We start from the raw sequence: 22,163 nt of genomic DNA, 5'->3' as shown, positions 1-22,163 counted from the left end.
GAGAATGCTGATCGCGTCATGAGCACGTTCTGGTATTGACCTTGGTTTTGTTCCTGACTCTGAGTTTATCGTTTTTTTAAAAAATTATTTATTTTGGTCGTGCAGATATTGAACAAGTAGATTTGCCCTGCCACAACAGCTGCTGCAAACAGATTTGTAGTCACATGGTAACAGTCGCATGGCATCAAAAACATTGCACTTTTTTTTTTTTTTTTTTATATAGGGGAATAAACAGGATAATATCATAAGCTTCGTAAAAACAAAGGGAAACATCGACCTGGCTCACAGATTGGCAGCACAATTTGAGACTGAACTGAGCACACCTGGCTTAGTACCTGACCGCACATGCTTTTGTGATCAATATAGTAAAAAAGTAAACCAGTCTCATCATGCATGTTTAAAACTAAATAGGAGATAGTTGTAGAGGAGATAACTAACACCCCGTGTAACACCCCGGCCAGCTCCACAACTAAAAGTAAAGCTAATGTCCAGAACACGAGAAAACATATGTTGTAGAGGGACATAAAAAGAAAATCAAACAATGCTCTCAAGTAAAGTGGAAGGAGATAAGCAACAATAAAAGCCAAATTGGTACTCGATCAAAATAAAGCTCCACCAGAAGCCATCTTGGCTAGATGCGAGGGGAGATTATGCAGAATATTCAGCACACTACTCGGCCTATGCCTGCCATGGGCAGGGCACAGGCACTCAGGATGGTGCAGTTCAGCAAGCATGGTAACATAGGTGGTGTTGGTGTTGTATTCTGACGGTAGGGAAGTTCCCTTGCAGTCTCTTGCTTTCCCCTCCTCGTCCCCTCCAGACCTGCCTCTGTCGGCGCGCTGAAACCACGGGCCGATTCTGGGATTGTCGGCACATATTCTCAGGTGAGTGAGTTTGTGGCATTTGTGGAGCAGACATTTGTTGCCTGAGTCTCAGCTTCCTCCAGAATTCTTCAAATATAATTCAAAGTTTGGACAGAGCCCTGGACATTGAGACATGGTAATGAAGAGGGCACACAGCATCCACCATTTTAAACGTACCGCTGGTGATGGCTTTGCTGATTGTGGCATTACCACCCGACCCTGGAGGATTTGGTCAGCCATCAGGGTGTGGATCGGGTAGCGGGGCGTCAGGTGGTGCCGGGTCGGGAGATCGGCCACATCTGCCTTCCACAGCACTCGCAAGGCCTCTCTCCTAGCGGCTAAAAATTCCATCAGGACAGCTTGAGATGACCGCTGGAAGCACCCCCAACCGGTCAGTCAACACAGAGTGTGAATGTCTCTCAGCCAGCCTCAGTCCAAAAGCACAGGTAACTGGATTAAAATCACAGGACTGAAAGCACATCCAGTCTCCATTAGTCCACTAGTCTGTCCTTTGCAACTTATATTGTAGAGGCTTCAAAGATGAGTGCCCATGACATATTCTTGGCCCCTGATTGTTTCCAAAAGAATCAGTGAAAAATATTATTGTGTGCGTCCGCAGTGGTACGGACACAGATTCTGTAGTTGACATGAATGGAAGTTATCCTAATGACCATGGTGGAATGCAATGAAGTTTTCTCTTCCTCCTGTAATTCACTTACCGGTGGAAACAGATGCTAAATCAGAGCCAAGCTGACTCTTTTAAACCAGATCAGTTTAAAGTTATAAGTTAAGGGACACTACAGGCACCAAAACATCTTTAGCTTAATGGAATAGTTATGGTGTGTAGATCATGCCCCTGCAGTCTCATTGCTCTATTCTTGAGTTAAACCGCTTTTGTTTAGGCCGACCTAGTCACACCTCCCTGCATGTGATTTGCACAGCCGTCCCAAACACTTTCTGTAAAGAGTCATCTAATGTTTAAACTTCCTTTATTGCACATTCTGTTTAATCTAGAATTTCTTATCTCCTGCTCTGTTGATAGCCTGCTAGACCATGCAGGAGCCTCCTGTGTGTTATTGAAGTTCAATTTACAGAGCAGGAGATAAAAAACTTCTAATGCAAGTTAACATCTGATTGAAATTGAACCATTGTATTTAATGCAAGCTGTGTCAGTCATAGCCAGGGGGTGTGGAGCTAGGGCTGCATAAACCGAAACAAAAGTCATTCAACTTTTAAATGGCAGATAATCGAGCATTGAGCCTGCAGGGGCATAATCCTCTATACCAAATTAAAGATGTTTTGGTGCCTTTAGTGGCCCATTAAGATTCCAGATGTTGGAAAATAGCACAGGTGCCTTTACTTGAACATTCTTCTAGGTTTCATTTGATAAAGTGTTTATTTTTTATTTTTTTATTATTTTGTTTTTATTTAGTTTTTTTTCAACTTATAACAATCAGCTTACATTTGTTTCCTATAGATAAAGTGTTTCTTAATGTAGCGATGTATGTATCTCAAGCATCGTGAATATTCGTGGTTACCACTTTTACAATTACTTAAAACGTTGACATTTTCCAAAGATTTCTAGCAAAGGTAATCCATACAACAGTTTCTCAACCTGTAATATTTTTACCATATAGTATTCTTTGAAATGGCCAGGGGCTGCTGTAGCTCATGTTTTCAAGCCTTGTAGCCACAGTAGTGGGAATATAGCCCTTTCCCCATACACTGGATGAAACGGTGTGTGGGTAATACAAGTTCAGCCTATATTGGTAAAGCAAGCAGGTAAAAATAATTTCAATTAAATAAACATTTGCCTTCTCAGACATGGGTGCCAAGGATTCCGAACCCCTGAAACATCCATCTTCTCAACCTATACTCCCCAAATCTTGTATATACCCAGGGTGGATTTCTAGCAATTTATAAAAAAATTTAACTGTTCGGTAACAGCTGATATTTAAAAGGATCCTATAGTGTCAGGAAAACAAAGCTGTTTTCCTGGCACTATAGATTTCTAAGGTCCTTCCCTCCCTCGGCACTTACTTAAATCCAGCGCCGATGTCCTTCGACGTTGGGTCAGGCCCCGCCCACGCTCCTCGGCCGGCGGGGGAGACCTAATGCACATGCACGGCAATGGCTGCGCTTGCATTAGGATTTCCCCATAGGAAAGCATTCATCAATGCTTTCCTATAGGGGAAAAAATCTGACGCTGGATGTCCACATGCAGAGCATTTAGATTCCGGGAGCCCTCTAGTGGTTGTCTGGGAGGAAGCCACTGAGGGCAGACTTAGAGCTCCAATGTAAACATTGCAGTTTCTCTGGAATTGCAATGTTTAACATTGCAGCACTATGTGCAAAAGGGACACGGCACCCAGACCACTTCAATGAGCTGAAGTGGTCTGGGTGCCTACAATTTCCCTTTAAGGAAATTGGAATGCTATTACTTGAAAAAGCTGCAGCTGGTGTCAGTGGCGGATCCGGGGGGGGGGGGGGGGGGGCGGCGGGGGGCAACGGGGGGCAACGGGGCAATTGCCACCCCCAAGATTCTCCCCTGCCGGCTAATGCAGGGCTGGCATCGTCCAAGTGCCAGCCCTGCAATGTGCCTGTGGACCGGGGATGGAGATCAGAGATCTCCCCGGTCAGCAGGCACATTGCTGGCAGCCGGCAGGGGAGGGAGAGAGGACCCGGGAGCTCAGCCTGCAGCTCCTCCGGGTCCTACTCTCGCGAGCACTGAGCATTGCCGCGGTTACCACGGCAACGCTCTGGATCTCGCGATGGTGAACTCTAGCTCTGGAGCTACGGGCTAGAGTTCACTCTAACCACTGGAACCACCAGGGATTCCCCACGGACCACCAGAGATGGAGAAATGTCCCCTCTCCTCCCTCAGTAAAGGTAAGAAGGGGGGGGACATAAATTTATTTATTTTATTAAATAAAAAAAGAAAACATTATTAAAAAGCCTCCCTACCCTCCTTCCCCCCCATACACACACTGCCACCCATACACACATTGCCCCACAAACACATACTGCTGCCCCATACACACATTGCCATACACACACTGCCCCAAACATACAGTGCCCCCCACACATACAGTGACCCCCCATACACACACTGCCCCCCCATACACACATTGCCCCATACACACACTGCCCCACACACATACACTGCAACTCACACACACAGCCCCCCTGACATACACTGCAAACCCTGACATACACTGCCGCACTCACACACTTCACCGCTCACACACACACTGCACCTTTCACACACACTTCATCCCTCACACCCCTTCACCCCTCACTCTTAAACGGTTTGACTACTTACTCTGGGATGGGATCCTGGCACTACTGGCACCATAACTACTACACTGAGCTGTAGTGGTTATTGTGCCTTGATTATTTCTTTAAATAATCTACAAGTGCCCCTCCCGAGATCAGGCTTTGAATCCGCCACTGGCTGGTGTAATAAGTTAGAAAAGGTTGATAAACTTTTGGTTCTGACGGTATCAAGGGTTAGATTTATTTTTCAATAATGTGAGATGGAAAACCAATATATTATTTTTCTGTAATGTGTATTTGTTATGAAGCATTACTGACCCTTTAAAAATTACATATTTGTTTAAAAAAAACTCCCATCTCTTTTATTTGAGTTAGGTCCATCAACACCAAGGAAGCTGTGGCTACACTTAGTGAGAAGATATGCACAGAGGTGAACAGTACGCTTACTCAACATGGCTTTCCTCCTTTTTCATCTGATAACTTGGAATCCTTCAAAGGGCAAATTCAGACAGCATTATCACCTTCTAATCAGATCTACAAAATAATAGGTAACTGCATGCATGATTTAGTTTAAAAAACTGAAATATGATATGTGATGGGATTGAGTGATCGGTGGACTTGATTCTTCTTCCTTTTGTTTCTAAGTGGGGTAGATGGGTGGGTGGGAATGGTCAGAATACAAATGAGATGGTGAGAATGGAAAGTTGGATGGGTTAGCCCAGTACTCTCAGCTAATTAATGCCTACCAAGTTGGATGAAATTGTCGTTGAGTTGTAGTGCAATGGTTCTCAACCCAGTATAATGGTTCACCACTGGTCTGGCATGTACAGTTGTAAACACAATTATTCTACCTCCATTGAAAATCAGGTTTATCAAAATTTACTGACCTCAAGCTGTTTGGAATGAACAAATCAAACAAAAGAAATTGAAATAGCTCAACACAACGAATACTTCAAGTGGTTTCCCCAAATTCAACTTAAAATGCAACTTATGACTTTTCTTCTTCTTCTTTTCTTTGTCTCAAAATGATTCAACCCCTTCATGGCAAGCATCTTTAGTACTTAGTAGAGCACACTTTTTTTCTGTTTTGACCTTCTGTAAATGAGAGATGCATAACCAGCCAACAGCTTCTCATGAGCAATGGCCTCCAGGTCAGTAATATTCTTGGGTTTGTGGGCTACAACCGCCTTCTTCATATTCCACCAGTGATTTTCTATGGGGTACAAGTCAGGTGACTGTGATGACAACTGTAGAATTTCTTAAGACTTTAAATTCCACCAAGGCTTGGTTCTAGAAGAAGTATGCTTGGGATGATGTTTTTTCTCAGGATTTTATGATACTTTAATGAATCCATCTGGTCTTCCACACACTTTCAGTGCCAAAGGATGCAAAGCAGCTCCAGAGCATCACCGAGCCACCACCACGATTAACTGTAGGCAGAGTGTTCTTTTCAGTGTATGCTTCATTCTCCTTCCTCCAGACATACCATTTGGCCGAAAAGTTCCAGTTTTGTTTCATAGCTCCACAGAAGAGAATCCCAGAACTTCTGTGGCTTATTTATATGGTTGTTAAGCATATTGGAGTCGACTTTTTTCACGCTTTTAGGTCAGTAGTGGTGTATGTCTTGGAGTTCTTGCATGGAAATCTTCTGCATTTAGTGCACTCCTTACTGTGCTTACTGAGACTTCAGTTCCTGTTGCCACCAAGTCTTTCAGTCACTCGAGGGTCTTTCTTAACCTGCCTTCTCAGAAACTTGGTTGCAGTCATTGATAGCCTCTTTTTTTTTTGCCCCGTCTACATAGTGTAACCACTGTTCCTCCAACTTTGAACTTGCGCACTATGCTTCTGACGATGTCTCTAGGAACATTCAGTGTTTTCGCTATCCTGTTCCTTGTTTGTGAAGGGCGATGATCTTTTCTCTTAACTTTGTGGACCATTCTTTTAACTTTGTCATATTTCTAACATGCAGTCAAACGTGACACTCAACAAACCCCTAGCCAGTTCAGGTATTTCAAGTGTTCCAGCTCAAGCACACCTGGTGCAACAAATGAAGGCCTTGATTAGTTGCATAGCGTGTGCTTGAGACACCTGTTTTGCATATTTGTGCTGTTGTGAGGGATTCTATTCAGGGGGTGGAATAATTTTGAGACTGGGGAAGTCAGTTGCATTTTCAGTTGAATTTGGGGAAACCTCTGGAAGCATTCATTATGTTGAGCTATTTGAATTGCTTTTGCTTTAGTTGTACTTTGCAAACTGCTGAACGTCTGTACATTTGTAAATAAACCTGATTTTCAATAGGGCTTGAATAATTTTGATTGCAACTGTAGATGTTTCCAAGTTTTAGTTCACTAGTTTTACGTCAGAGAGAATCTGTCAGTTTCGATCAGACTGATCCCACACGAAATTGCAGTCTAGATCCCAAATGCTGATAAGATCCCTCTGCACAAGAGACACATCAACACCAAATGATCATCTCAGCCTTGGTGGATCTTATCAATGAACCGTGGCCAACAATTCTCTCTATGCACAGTGAACAGATAGTCTACATCTAGTTTACCTTAGGAAGACCATAGGTTTTTGCAAAGCCCACAAAAGAATATTGAGAACGGACAACTGCTGAAGTAGCTTGATATTTGGTTGGTCCCTGCTCAGATCTCAGGAAGTAAAAGGTAGTCTTAACAGGGCTAATGCGTTGATATGTATTTTCTGTTTGTTTTATTCTGTGTCTAACACTAATGCTTTCTGTTTTTCTGGTCCTCGTATGGTAGAAAGTATCAGCCTTCCCCCCACCCCCCATATCTGGGCAGCCACTAATGACATATTGTTTATATTTTGGTTCCACAGAATCCAGGATCCAGAATTTTTTATTGAGTTACCTGTCGGCCAGTAACCAGAAATCTCTTCCTTTGACACCAGGAGGTCTGGGCCCAATTCAACAAGAAATTGAAAAAATAGCGGTGAAATTTGCACGCCTCGTTAATTACAACAAGACAGTGTTTAGCCCGTACTATGATTCACTCCTGAGCAAGATACTGAAAATTTAACATTTCTAGCCTTGGGGTTTAAATCACAAAAATGACTCATGAAATGTATGTAGATTGCCCACCACAAAATACTTTTGATGGGTTTATTTTCTAAACTGTGTATTGTGACGCGTTTACAACTGACTTAGAAAATGCTGGTCAAATAGGATCGGATAGTTTTTCCCCCTCCATATCTGCCTGTTTGAGAGATCTTGGTTGAATCTCACTGTTTAGAAAATAAACCGTATGGTTTTTGTGATGCTCTGTGGGCGCCTCACGTGGGACAAAATGTGTGAATATTAAATCAATTGTTTTAGTGTAACACCAAAGCTTGTTAACCCTTTGAATACTGTTCTGGTGAGCTAGTGAGGATCGTCAATATATTTGATCCTCAAAGGGTTAATAAAAACTGCATCAGTATTTACTCTCAAAATAGAATTTTTTTTTTAAATCAATTTTTAGAATACATAATTTTAAAACTATATTTTAAAACATTTATTTCCCCTATAGATTCCTTTATGAATGCCACCCAAAGAGGTTTAATAGAGGCTGTGTAATATTTAACAAAAAAACTGCACATTCCTGTTTATTTTTATTATGAATAAATCTGAAACATTGTATAGTATTCTTACAGTTTAATTTAACCGTTTGAAGACTGGAGACGTGCATGCGTTAGGTCATAAATAATACCACCACCACCAAGATTGCCACTGTTTGTTAAACCATTTCTGGGTATTTATGAAACTCACCAAGTAGTTACTCAATTACATATCATTTGCCAAGCGTTGTCTACATTATAACTCTGCTCCTTCTAAAAAAATAAAAATGTTAATTCTGTTTTTGAGAACTCACAAGTGAGAGCACAAATCATTTTCTGTTTAAGATCTCTCAGAATGTAAAGCTGTACTTACTTGTAGTTGGATGCAATACATTTTACTTACTGTTGGCGTATGTTGTCAGAATATGTGTATGTCAGCCGTTACATGTAAATCAGTTAAAATAAGTAGCCTAAATGTCAGGAGGTAAATTAGGGCTCCAGTGGACACACACATTCTCCACATTCTACTGGTGTGATCAAACTAATAAGAAAAATAACCTAAATAATAAGTTATCATATTCTCCCCCCCCCCCCCCCCCCCGGCCCCCACCCCTGAGCGGCGGATGGGGGCCCTAAATCAGAATAGGGGGGGACCTAATGTCCCCCCCTGGCCCCCACCCCTGAGCAGTAGGTGGGGGCCCTAAATACTAATTAGGGGGGGGACCTAATGTCCTCCCCCCTGGCCCCCACCCCTGAGCGGTGGGTGGGGGCCCTAAATACTAATTGGGGGGGACCTTATGTCCTGGCCCCCACCCCTGAGCGGTGGGTGGGGGCCCTAAATTAGAATGAGGGGGGAGGACCTAATAGCCACACCAAAATTGTTGGAAGGGTCTTGAGCTCTCAAATACCGGGTAATGAGAAGCTTGCTTCTCCAACCTGTCTTTTAAGAAAATCACCTAGTGCATGCGCACTTCACCTGCTTTTATTTGAGTAAGTTGCCCTTAAAGGAACACTTCAAACACCATTTCCACTACAGGCTGCTATAGTATAGTGTCAGAAGAACTATTGAATCACCTGTTTGTAAGTTTTTAAATCATTTTAAGATGGTTTCACAACTTACCTGGGACTCCTGGGTATGTGTCATATCCGGCCTACTCCTGCACACGTTGGACATCTCTTAAAGAACACATGGCTAGTCCAATATTTTGCTCATAGCCTGATAGCGCTTAACAGATGCGTGTCCCTGCTTTGTTCTATAGAGCAATCCAGCTTCTCCTGCAGATGACCAGAATGAGAATGTACAGTCTGATGCCCTAAAACGGTTTGGCCTACCATGCGATGACACCATAATCACTACAGTGCTGTAGTGGTTATGGTGCTTTGAGTAATTCTTTAATAAATCGATTTTATATCTTTTTTAAAACAGCACACTGTTTGATTTTGTGTGCTCCGTGATTTTTCCTTTTTACTTTGGCTGTGCCACAGGGGCATTTAATCACGTGTCTCACAGTTACAGCTATTATATGTGTACAGCGCTATGGAATTTGCTGGCACTATATAAATAATATCATATGTGCAAGCATTTAAACTTGTGAGAGGTGTTAAACTGTTCATGATGTGTCAGGGCGGCCACATGAAATGCACAGTTTATTATATCGAAAGGTAAAAGTAACTATTTACAAGGCTATCTGTCTCCACACAACTAATGCAGCCTGTCTATGCCTCACCCATTACATGTATATATATATTATAAGAGAGAATTATCCTAGCAGCTGCCAGCTACAGATCACACAGTGCTATTCTCTGGGCTGTAGCTGCTCGCATGTGCCATCTCTTCTTTCTGAATCACTTTCAAACAGGAAACAGAAACCGTGTTCTGAAATCTGGAAGTATAAAACAGCATGTCACAAATTCAGTACCTATGGGAGCGGTTACCCAATGCCCAAGCAATGTTACATTTGCATTACATAGCACACATCATGTGCATCTAATGTCACATAAGCACAAATTCAGTTTCAATGTTGCCCCCTCTGTACTGAAATCTAAAAATGAGCTCCAGACTTTAAGCACCTGGTGTTAGAGTCCTATGAACGGTGTACTGTATGGCTGAAATGAAAGTTTTAATAGGAAGTCTGTAAATGAACTTGAGAACTCAAAGTTTCTGATATGTCTCTATAATATAATATGAACCACCCATTGAAGCTGGGCAGTTTTGGGGCACTCCACTCCCACCATATATTGAACACTGACTCACTCTACAGCTCTTCCAACAGAACTCTGGACTGTCAGGATAACAAGCTATAACCGGTATGGCGTCATGCACCGTGCCATTACCTTGACATTTATATTCTGACATTTATATTCTGACATATTCTGACATTTATATTCTGACGTTTTGTGAAAATTCAGTTCTGATGAGACAGTGTTTTCAGATGTTCTTGCTCCACTTTTCAATGTTATGAAGACACTAATATTTTCTTCAATTACACAAGAAACAGTTAGAAAAAGTTTAGTGTCACTATGTCGTTCAATTTAAATTTTACTTGCAGTATATAAAAGGTATTGTGCGCAAAATGACTGTTAGACATAAATTTCATTTAAAAATGTATACTTTCGAAGGTGTACACATCAAAAAGGCTTTTTGTAAGTTCATTCTTTAATTTTGAAACAAAATAACCAAGTTTTCTTTAAAAAAAAAAAAAGTTAAACATTGCTTTACGTTGACCCTAAGACAACAATACCGATAATCAAAAACATACCAGAAATCTTACACTTTCCACAGTATTAGAAAGCAAAACCCACATTCACATGGATTTTCACTATATGAAAATTGAATTCATAAGTTCAAAGTGAATTTCAAATTTAATGCCAAAGTAGCCAAACTGGAAGCCGGGCTAATAGATCATTTTCCCAGTTTGCCTATTTTTACCTTCAATTTGAAATTCACTTTGAATTCTCGCTGTAGTGAATAACCCAGTCGGTTTTATATTCAGCTTTAAATTCTCTGTTAAGAGAGAAGTGGGAGTATTTTCTATTTAAACATATTGATCTGCATGAAAGGTAAAACGTGTATGTTATAAGATGAGGTTTATTCAAGTTGAGAAATATGGAGAACCGACAAGAGAAATGCAAATTTTACCCCAAACAGCCAAAATGAAAACATTCCCCAGCTTTGATGTTTCTAGGTCGCTATTTTTACTTAAAAATTAAAATTTACAATGACTTTGTTCCCTTCGGTTTAGTGAATAATATGAAATGAGCCGTGGTGAGCTAACAGCTGAAGTTAGGGAATAAAATAGGATAGTTAGGAGCTATTTTGACCACAATTCTGCACATTAGTGATCATCTCATTACAACTCGTTGTTCAGTAAATACACACCTAACAAACAAAATAAAACACGTTTGGCTGCTGTACAGACTCATGAAGCACTGACAATGCTAACGAATTGCAAATGAACCGCGAACCTAGCTGTGACTAGATTAAATACCAATTTTGCAATTTTTGTGCAGGAAAAATAAAAAAACAAGTCTAGCACAGAATTTGTGTGCAATGGTTGCATTTGCTTTACATTTACAGTGTCTTTTAAAAGTAGCAGCCTCTTTTGTAAAAACAAATAGAAACAAGATGTTAACCCGTTCAGAGCCGTGGAGTGCCCTGTGGACATTAAAAGGTCGCACTCGCAGTCTCAACTGCTCTGTTTGCAGGAACGACTCTATTTGGGCAACAAATAAAAAATGAAAAATGAATGAATGACTTTTCTTTTCGATACTCCTCTACCAGTGAAATGAATTCTACAGGAATGACCATGTGGACAAGATAAGAATGACCTTGACATGAATATTAAACATAAAAAAAACTATAATAAGCCACACAGTTTTAAAATAAAACTGTTAAACACCTGTACGCCTTCCAGTTGTATGTAAAACACAGAGAAAACAAGACCAAAGATTCACCAGGGAGACCAATAGTCCTAGATTCAGTCCTTTATATCGGACAGTTTTCATGTTGTAGAATTGGAACCTTTGTTTTAAATCCTGTGTTTGCAGTGATTTCCTTTTTTTTCACCAATAACCTTTTTTGAATTATAGAGGCACCACAAGTACACATATTCGTCTCCCAAATGCTTGTAATAAAAAGTTTTGTGTTTTTTTTTCTTTTAAAGCAGTAGGTTTAGGAGGCAAAATGATGGTTCTGTTAAAAGTCTGTTTGCTCTTTCTTTCCAAAGCTTGATATTTCCTTCACCGGATCCTTTTCTGTTGCCGAGCTCTGTATATGTCATGGACAGGAGGCACTACAGATCCCTTCTCCTCCTCCTCATCAGAATCTTCATTTGGTCTTTTTAGTGACTTATTAAGTATAGTGTTGGCTTCCACCGGTCCATTCCCTTCGGCAATTAGCTCTGCCTGACCCCCGGTTATGAGTCTCACAGCCTCTTCTGCAGCTACAGAAGAAAATTAAATGGTGGATAAGTTTGTGACTTGACAAAAAGTATCTAATAGGGTTACTGAATTTGAATTCAAAGTAAGTTTGAAATTTAAGGCCAAAGTAGCTGAAATGGAAGAATAGCCGATTTTGAGAATTTTAACCAGTTTGGGTTTTTCTTTTCCTTAAACTTTAAATTCATTTTGAATTCTCACTAAATGTATCTAGGACAGGGTAGTATAGATGCTGGGAATACAGGTACCGGTATATATTATTAACACTATAGTGTTACTTTAATCTAGAACGTCTCTAGATACTTACTATCTGGAATTTTGCACCTTCTGAAAACCTCCATTAGTTCATCCACCTGCACAAAGGGACCCTGTGAAGATAAATCATCGCTGTCACATATATAAGCAAATAAGTGGTGATTTCTTAACCAGGCTATTAATGGAAATGAAGCCATTATCATATAAAACATTAACAATTCTTCTCTCTGTTCAAGATACTGGCAGCTCTGAGCACTGAGAGGAATTATCAATCCATCTGTTCTTTGTATTCGCATACACAAGTCATACCATCATGAGTACATGTGATGGTTATAGGAGGAATACGTGACCAAGAATGGTTCATCTCTGTTATCTGAATGGTGCGTACATGAGGGAGTACAAAAGTGTGCAAAACTAAAAGAAGAAGCAAAAGCAAGTGCTCAGGTGGTGAATAAGAGGTGTACAAACAAGGAAATGTCCGAAGGGACAGTACCTAATTAACGTTTGATACAGTGGCATAACTGGGGTAGGTTCAGGAACATATGGGTGTAATTGCCCTTTGTACTAGTGATCTAGTGCAGAGAGTAGAATAATTGTATCCAGAGCTACAGTCCTGTTTATCACCGTGTTACGTCACAAAAGACTGGAATATGGACATGCCTTCTTTCCTCTCAGAACACATGGCAAGGGTATCAAAGAGAAGACAACGGGGCTCAGCAGCAATGCAAACCTCAAGTATAACATGAACAGAACCTCTTCTGCCGTGTTCAGTCTGATACACCCACAGTCCTCTAACATGTATGTGCTCAAGGAGGCTTTTGGTGAATTTAACCCTGCTGCTTATCAGTGCTAATGGACATCAATACCCAGGAATTAGACATGAATTGCTAACATTTTAAAATGTGTGTGTAACTTAGTTTGGCAATATTTTTTTTCTAAAGAAAGGAGTTACCTGCACTCTACCCAAAATCCCTTTGCATATTTATATACATGAAGGTTTTGTTGTTTTACTCCAATGGCCATTAAATGGAAGCCCACCTGCCCACATCAAGGCAAACCTCTTAGGTGGGTCCTACATTAACAATTCACCTTGCTTCCTTCAGCTTCAGGCAAAATAAATCTCTAATGAGACAGACAGGGGTATTTTTCTAAGCCCCTATAATACATATTTACCCTTAATAGGCAACACATGGGCTGGGCGGCAGCATTGTAAAATAGCTGGGGGAGGGGGGGGTTTCAGCTGAGAAACATCACAACATTTCGAATGTGACAACAAACATGGAAACATTTACTATGAACATGTTTGACATTAAAATCAACCCTCTTTCAGACTTCTTTTGCATAATGTATAACAAAGGGAATTCCCTATTAATGCATTCTAGTGATAATACTAATCTCAGCTCACACAGTAAATACCATGGATGTCCGTTTTAGCCATATCTTGGACACAAAGCTTAAAAGCAGGAACAGCCTCAGGTTTTGTTAAAGGTTTCTTTATTTGTGACGTGGGTTCTTTAAATTATGATAAGGATGTATTGCAGAACAGAAGGCAGACAGGACAGTGCTGAAAAGGTACATACCTGGTAACAAATGGGAGGAGGCAGGAGTTTCATTAAAATAACAGCCGCTGGTGGGACAGGAAATACTCCTCCTGGGACTGGATGAAGTCCTGGAGCTAGAAAAGTCAGAAAACAAATGGTATGATTTCAAGTCGAAAAAATAAAAAATCACAACTGCTTTTATTCTGTTTATTCTGTTTATTCTGTTTATTCTGTTTATTCTGTTTAGGTTCTGTGAGTACCAGGAGCACATCATATTAACATCAGGTCATCGATTTGGCAATCAATAAAGCTTCCTAGTGATCTTTTGGAGTCTGTAGACATCTAAATGCCAGCAGCCCCATGTTCTAAAAGTGATAGAAATTTTACAAAGTTTATAAAGATGCAAATGGCAGAATTCCATTAAATATTTCAGGAGCCACTACAAAGTAATCGATACAGAACCCAATAAAAATGCTGTATAACCAAAACATCCAATGTTTTTATACAGCTTCATATTCTACTTATAGATCTAAAATGATGAGCTTCTGCAATCTCTCACCACCGGATGGTAGGTAGACACTCTGGTCTTGTGTTTTTCATCAAGAGTGTGTTAGAATTTTATCAAATGCTGAATCGTGTAGGACAAGATCTTTCGCAAAATTTGGCAAAGTGCTTGAAGCTGCTTCCACTGCAACATATTTCTATTTTCCATTAGATGTAGTGAGTGACTGTTCATGGGAACAGGCATTAACATTAAAACCTCAACAGATGTTTATGGCATCTGTCTACACAAGTGTAAGATTGTCTATAGGGGACACCATGAGCTTTGTACAGGAGTCCTTAATAAAAATACAACTTTTATAAAATGTTTGCACAAAATGGTGATGGTAAGGTGACCTGAGCACAGCCTCAGTAAAGACTTACGTGCTAAATGTCTCGGCTGGAAAGGGATCATCTGGCTAGTGTCTGGTTTGGGATACTCTGGTTTTCTATCCAACTCATCTTTCAAAGATGGTGTGATTGATGGTGTTACCACAGTCTCTTGGATCATGTTTGATAATTTGGATCGTGAAACATCCTGGAGTGGAAAAAAACAAAAACAAATATTTTTACAGAGTTAACTTAGATGTTGGACAGAATGTCTCATTACACTGATAGTAAAAGAAAGAGGTGGAGAAATGAGGGCAATGTAGATGCAACAGAGAACCCATATGTAAAAGCGTAAAAAAACTGTAACTAAAGGGGGCGTGGCTTGGATGCAGAGAGCGATGGCTGCCTAACCTCAGTGCTCCGCACCCAAAGCTCCCTGTACCCTCTGTAAACCGCAAAGTATCCTGGCAAAGCAGATCCTAAACCTATCTAGAGAGGAGGAGAACAAGCCAGCACCGATGGCAAGTCGGGGGGACCCGGTCGGTTGCAGACATGCTGGCGGTATACAGACACATCTTCCAAAGATGGCGGCGGCCCAGCGCGGCTGGCCTCCACTGGCTCAATGGACTCTGAATACCTAACGCAAATGGAGTCACAAGGCGCAATCCTCCGGTCACTATCATAGGTAAAGTGCTTTCTGGCGGCAGAGATAGAGCGCTCAGCAAGACAGGTGAAAGCTGAAATACAGGCGGTGGGTCAGCGCACAGAGGCCCTGGAATGGCGGATGGACCATGTGGTGTCAGTCCACAACGAGGCAGCCACGGTCACCAACAGCTTGCTCTCCAGAGTGGCAGTATTGGAAACGGAGTTAGAAGATGCCTCCACCAGGTCTAGAAGGAATAACCTGCGACTCAAAGGCCTACCTGAAAGTGTAAAAGACGCGGACATCCAGGCAGTATTAACCACACTGTTTAAAGAGCAAGTGCCTGACATAGCAGAGCACCTCTGGACCATTGATAGGGCACACAGAGCACTGAGGGCACTGCGGCCCACATTAGAATTCACATACGGGGGGTCAGACTCATAGCAGACCTGGACCAACTGTATTCGGAAAACTATACCCACAATATCACAACACATGAGAGACCTAGAAAAGATGGCACGACAAGCTAATATCCTGGATAGGTAGGTTACATGCCATTAAAATGAATCTCTTTCCGTGCTTGCTCTTCCTGTTCCAGGCCCTGCCCATCAAGGTGACAAAAAAAGACCAAGGCCCCCTGCAAAGCGCAATAGACAACTTCACGTGTGTCAAAAGAGACATAGGGTGGCAAGGCAAGTACTATACCGCCCCAAGTCGAAAGGCGGCCTGGGCCTCCCCAACCTACACCTATGTTACATGGCGGCACAGCTGGCAGGTGGTGAGCTGGCACTCCCTGGTGGACTCCCCACCGCTGGGTCGACTTAGAAACACACATCATGAGCACTGACTTACCACAGTTTTGGATATGGGTCCCCAAAGAGGACAGACCGGCACTACATACCACCTGTCTGGCAATTCTGAGCTCCATTAGAATTTGGGATCTTACGCCCACCAAATATGCCCTGAAACACCCCCCCTCTCCACTGACCCCATAGCTAAGATACAAAGCGTTTGAGCCCGGGATGAGCACACAAGAGTTCCGGGGCATGGAAGCCATCGGGATGCAAAGATACTTCCAGATATTTGAAAATAACACCTTCCGAACGTTTGAAAGTCTCAAAACATTAGCACCCCTTACAACAAAAGACCTATTCCGATACATCCAACTAAAAGATTTTGCTAGAAATCCCAAGGTACGTAAAGTTCTGCCTTGGGATGCCTGTGACATTGTGGTGTCTTGCTATCGGGCTCAGGCCCCCATGACCTTTTATGAAAGATTGTACATCACAGAAAATAACCAGAAGGGCATGATCTCGACACTGTACACACAGATTAGCGCACCAGAGAGGGATGACGACAACCCTAGCTATATAGGACACTGGGAAAATGACTTGGAGGGAGAGGACTGGGCTGATATCTAGGAAGCGCCAGCTAAAACATCTATATGTGTGCTACAACAAGAGCAATCATACAAGAGGTTGATGAGATGGTACACAACCCCAGTAAAACTATTCAGAATGGGAAAAACCACAACAGAAACATGTTGGAAGGAATGTGGGGATAAGGGCACTTTCATTCACATGTGGTGGACATGCCCAAAGGTCAGAAGCTTTTGGACTCAGGTTCAGACCCTGCTGAAGGACGTGTTGGAGAGGCAGATAGATATGGACGCGTGGTCCTTCCTGCTGTCCAAACCCACTGACGGCCTACTGGGGAAGGGACAAATACCTCTTAATAAACTTACCCTAGCGGCCAGACGGGCGCTGGCACAATCATGGCTCAAAAACTCCACACCCATGATAGCCGACGTGGTCGTGAAGGTTAAAAATAACTACTTGATGGATAAATTGACTGCCCAGATCAGAAACACAGATAAAAAATTCTCAAAGATTTGGCAGCCATGAGAGACATTCATTAACGACTGACAAACCCACAAACGTAGACTGAACAGGAATCCCAGAAGAGGGCGCTGCGCGTGCCGCTCATCCCCTGCGCATCCCCCTCCCTGTTACCCCTCCACCCCCACATCTCCCTCCCATGTCCCCACCCCCTAATTAGAGAGTGACCCTCTCAGCCCTGCTAGTGGACATAACGGGCCACGAAGGGTTAGGACCTTATATGCCCTTCAAAGACACTACGGGAACGATGAAAAATTGTTAATAAAGGATTCTATTATTAATTACTGTACTGAAGTACACACCACTCTTTGATAATATTGATAAAATGTGACGGCCGAGGCAGGGAACATAGACTACCCAGCTGTATTATAATGAATATGGATAACCTCCTGTACACAAACATGTCAATAACAATGTATCTACCTCAATGTATGGGACCATATGTCTACTTATAATGTAACGTATGTAATGTCTGAAAACCTGCATATCGGCCGACACCACAAATAAAGTATTTAAAAAAAAAAAAAAAATTTAACTAAGAGCTGATGGCGAACAGCCTACCGCAAAAAACAACCTGTTCTAAAGAAGCTAGCAAGTGCATTATTGTGAGGCATGAATTAGACACCAGTAACACCTCATACAGACAATTCCTATAAACCTGAACATGAAGTCATTTATTGAACAAATCATAGCACTTTGAGCAAATATACTGCCTGCAGAGTGTAACTGCACAGGGTGCACTCCGAATAACATTGTATACTACTTTAGTAAGGACAACTTTTACGGTTCTGTAGAAGACATACCTTGTAGCCCAAAGCTTTTAATTCACATGCCGAGCAGGGGTACAGATCCATAAACTTATATCTATCCACAAGAAGCGCTGTCTCCTTTCCCTCGTACTCCTCTTTGAAGGCCGTGTATCTCCTCTTCTCTACTTTCAGAATACTTGCTAAGTCACCAATATTGCTTTCAAAGGCCAAGAAACGTGCCCATATCTCTCTGTGGGACAACAAGGAAAGATTTCCAAAATGTTATTAAATGAAAAAAAGACTGGCAAAAAAATAAAAACAGAATAAAAAAAAAAATATGTTCAGATTCTGATTAAATGTGTGTGATGTTTTTTTTTTTATTAAAACTTCCAATTAGTATCGGGATATTTCCAGAGTTGGTAGATTTTTACTCCACGGGTAACGTTAGTTCTGTGCGGCAGAGACTAACAAATCGTGAGATTGATGGGACAAAACACTCACACAGGGTTAATCTCTAAAGAGTGAATTGGCAGGAAATCACAGTACATTCAAAAATGAATCAACATAAAAAATATGTATGACATAGGTCTCCACATTGACTATTATTGCAGAAAATTCCCATTTCTGTAAATAAGCGCTTCATCTCAGTTAAAGACATCTTAAGCCGTGCCTTTGTGTGATTTCCACTTACCCAGACTTCTCAGGGGGCAGACTCCCTGATGTTAAAACACGTTCAAATAATACTCTTGTGTTGTTGTCCTCTACAAAGATGTAAAAATCAGTGGATCACAATGTGAAATTGATAAGATAGATACATTAAATGAATTGGTCTTATAAAAGTTAATGGATTGAGCTGAATTTGATGTCACCATGCAGAGTAGCTATGAAAACCTTAGTAATGAATATAATATGCATTCCTGAGCTCCAAACTCCATGCGTGTCTAAGAACATAACAGAATATTTTTTATAAAATCTAATTATTTCTCTAAGTGGATATGGGTCTCCAACATCCGAATTTTAATGATCTATTGTCCAGTCCCTTGGGTAAGGTTCTAACAGAACTGTTGGCTTCACCCATGATTTTAACTGACTAAACCATAAAATAAAAATCTTAGTAAAATTTCAATAACCAAGGGTACTAATATTGTTAGCTAAACTAGGTATCTGATAAACTTACCATTAAGATGAGACAAATAATCAATGTATGCAAGCACATATTCAGGGATATCCCCATATTTCTTCAGTCCCAACTCAAATATTTTGAAGGCCACTGAAGTGTCCTAAAAGGATGAATAAGCAAAGTTTTTAAACATTTCGTAATGTTGTAAACAGGCAAAGGCAAAATACACAAAGTACTTTTAAATTGCATTTCTTTTTTAATATTAATAAAACATTATGCAGACAATGGTTTTAACACAAGAATCAGTCATTGACTATTTGCAATTTAACATAAAAACATATTTATTTACACAGTGACAACCAAATTGTCAGAGGTGGATATATATTTAATGAAAAGCATTATAGACAAATAACCTAGTACTAGGAGGTATTAGGGGTCTGTCTGCAAGATTTGAACCCCACAGCACTTAAAATGCACATGGGGACTACACATAATCTATTTCACTAAATTAAAGGTTCCATGTTCTTTCCTGCCTTCAGAACCAGTAAATCATATAATGAGTTACATCCCAAATCTTATAGTTTTACATTCTAAGACTTTCTACCATGGGAAAATATTGCTGTAGCATATGCAAGGCTCAAAATTTTCACTCTCCACTAGCCTTTGGCAAGTGAAAATTCATCCCTGGCAAGTAAAAGTTCCCCTCGGGTAAGTGTAGCATGGTAGCAAGTGTACACCGCCAGACTATTTTTTTTAAAGAGGGTGGTTATGTGGAAAGCTGCCGATATAGACACATATCTCTCTATTTCACCATTATTAAAAGGAAACGCTAAGCATCAAAACCACTACAGCTTAATGTAGTGGTTTTGGTGCCTAGATGCAGCCCCTGCACTCAGACACCTATATTTACATTTGTCAGTCAGTGTGCCTCTGGTGGTGGTTAAACTGGCAGCCACTAGGGGCAATTCCTAGTGAAGTATGCAAGGAATTACATTTTTTATGTTCTGCATCATCATGCACAGCCCAGCGTGATGCATTTTAAATGCTTCACATTGAGAAGCATTGGATTCAATGCTTTTCTATGACAAGCATCTGGTTGGCTGAATGGATGCTTGGAGGGCCCCAATGAATATCTATGAGAAAAACACACTAAAGTTATCAATAAATATATTTTGTTTACAATGTTCCTTTAATAGCTAAAATAATGTTAATTTTGCATTTGGTAAAGATTGGTACATTAACGTTACATAAAAACTCTTTGAAGTGATACATATCAAAGTATTCCACAGCCATACTGATCTATATTACACATCACGGTCACTCAGAATCCAAGTTACAAGTCCAGCATACTCTTACCTTGCTACAATAATACTCCATTAAGGCAGCTGTAACATAAACATGATGCCTGGTCCTTACATCCTCTCTGGCTTTTTTGAAAATCATCCTCCCTGACTTGATACCCTCGGCACGCCTTGCAAATTTCATATATTGAATATAAACCTGGAGGGGAAAAAAGTTTCAATTATAATTATTTAAAAGACAGAACAGAAATGCACTGGCCGTGGGTAACATGTAACCTGTTAGACCTATGCCTTATGTTAACATGATGAAACCAGGGGGCTGCACTCACCTGAACATGCATAAATGGGGTGCTGCTGGGGGCCAAATTTATGCATTTTCAGGTGAGTGCAGCCCCCTGGTTTCACACATACATATATTTATTTTGGAGTCTAGGTTAACTCCTTGGTTTTGCACCCCTCCCTGTCACAGGTGCCTCATCTCAGGTCCCTATTTAACCTTGTACTGCAGAGAGCCCCAGATGGGATTTTTTTTCCCCAAGTAAGTGGGTTAATCTCATAAGAGCAGACAGGCTGTTAAAAAGTTGGACCTGCCAAAGATGGGGTACATTGACGTTGTGGCAATGTATGATCACATAATGTAACTAAACCCCCATTATATTTGTCTAGATTAGGTGTTTAAAAAAAAAAAAAAACGAATAAAATCTGTCAGCATTGAAGTTGCTGTTTAGAGGATAAGTGAGTGCGCTGGATCTTGTGTATTATGTTCACATGATGACATGACATGCCTTGCATTGGGCAACATGTATACATTTTGAGGGTGGTCTTACCAAGGTGGGATCTATATCTTCTATGGTGAGAAGTCGGTTGTAGATACTGTGAGTTTTTTCATATTTCATTCGACTCTGCATGGAAAAGTGTAGGATGGTGATTAATTAATTTACAAAGTTCCTTAAATTAGTACTCATCAGACGCTTTCCAGCCAGTATAAACAAATCAAATTAGTTTTAATCTACTTCCGGAATAAATCAGGAACTTATTTTTTTCTCATAAATAAAGCCAATCGGTTGGTAAACGGTCTGGCAGACACAGGTTGATAGTTAAATATCTACCCAAGTACACGGTATTAATAAAACATTCCTTTTTCTTCGTTTAAGGGAAACCAACCTCTTCATAGTCAGCATAGGCAAAATAGAGCAGCATGTTCTTCTTCAGCAACGTACTGATTGCACGTTCATAGATATTTGCAGCTTCATCGCTGAATAGTTTAGCGTTATTCATGTCCTGGAACAATGAGAACCAGAATGATCAGATGGGAAGTACAGAAAAACTACTCCAGAGGCGATTCTAATAAGGTTTACTAGAATGAATAAGTTTCAATAACTCTACAAATGTACACGTTTTGAAGAAATAAAAAAATGAACAAGAAAATAACATTAAGCAAAATGAAAGAAAAAAAATGGATACAAGATTTCACAGCAATTTGTAGACACATAGTGTTGTAAATGCTAAAATTAGGAAATATATTAGATTCTCACATAAGAAACACATTTCCATAATTGAATAGGTGATTACTGGAGAACTCAACTTGTAAACTCGTACATTTATCTGCACTTGTTTACACACACACACAAAAAATAAAACAATTACGT

The 22,163-nt window shown here is 40.7% G+C and overlaps 2 protein-coding genes across 3 annotated transcripts in view; one reads left to right on the top strand and one right to left on the bottom strand.

The window, feature by feature from the left end:
* TCP11L1 (t-complex 11 like 1) overlaps positions 1 to 7,780 on the top strand; it is a 53,829-nt gene extending 46,049 nt beyond the window's left edge. For both annotated transcript variants that reach the window (XM_063438230.1, XM_063438229.1), the window contains exons 9-10: positions 4,515 to 4,687; positions 6,984 to 7,780. In XM_063438230.1, coding sequence (XP_063294300.1) covers positions 4,515 to 4,687; positions 6,984 to 7,183 — 373 coding nt within the window. In that variant the 3' untranslated portion in view covers positions 7,184 to 7,780. The remainder of the gene's footprint in view (positions 1 to 4,514; positions 4,688 to 6,983) is intronic.
* Positions 7,781 to 10,871: 3,091 nt separating this feature from the next.
* CSTF3 (cleavage stimulation factor subunit 3) overlaps positions 10,872 to 22,163 on the bottom strand; it is a 64,679-nt gene continuing 53,387 nt past the window's right edge. The window contains exons 12-21 of the mRNA XM_063438489.1: positions 21,679 to 21,795; positions 21,342 to 21,416; positions 20,570 to 20,713; positions 19,271 to 19,373; positions 18,785 to 18,854; positions 18,148 to 18,343; positions 14,858 to 15,011; positions 13,973 to 14,067; positions 12,445 to 12,505; positions 10,872 to 12,142 (exon numbers count right to left, since the gene is read on the bottom strand). Coding sequence (XP_063294559.1) covers positions 11,940 to 12,142; positions 12,445 to 12,505; positions 13,973 to 14,067; positions 14,858 to 15,011; positions 18,148 to 18,343; positions 18,785 to 18,854; positions 19,271 to 19,373; positions 20,570 to 20,713; positions 21,342 to 21,416; positions 21,679 to 21,795 — 1,218 coding nt within the window. The 3' untranslated portion in view covers positions 10,872 to 11,939. The remainder of the gene's footprint in view (positions 12,143 to 12,444; positions 12,506 to 13,972; positions 14,068 to 14,857; positions 15,012 to 18,147; positions 18,344 to 18,784; positions 18,855 to 19,270; positions 19,374 to 20,569; positions 20,714 to 21,341; positions 21,417 to 21,678; positions 21,796 to 22,163) is intronic.

This window comes from Pelobates fuscus, chromosome 12 (assembly GCF_036172605.1).
Source record: "Pelobates fuscus isolate aPelFus1 chromosome 12, aPelFus1.pri, whole genome shotgun sequence".
Taxonomy (NCBI): Eukaryota; Metazoa; Chordata; class Amphibia; order Anura; family Pelobatidae; genus Pelobates; species Pelobates fuscus.
The sequence above is the reverse complement of the archived record's forward strand: the minus strand, read 5'-3'. Positions and strand labels throughout refer to the sequence as shown.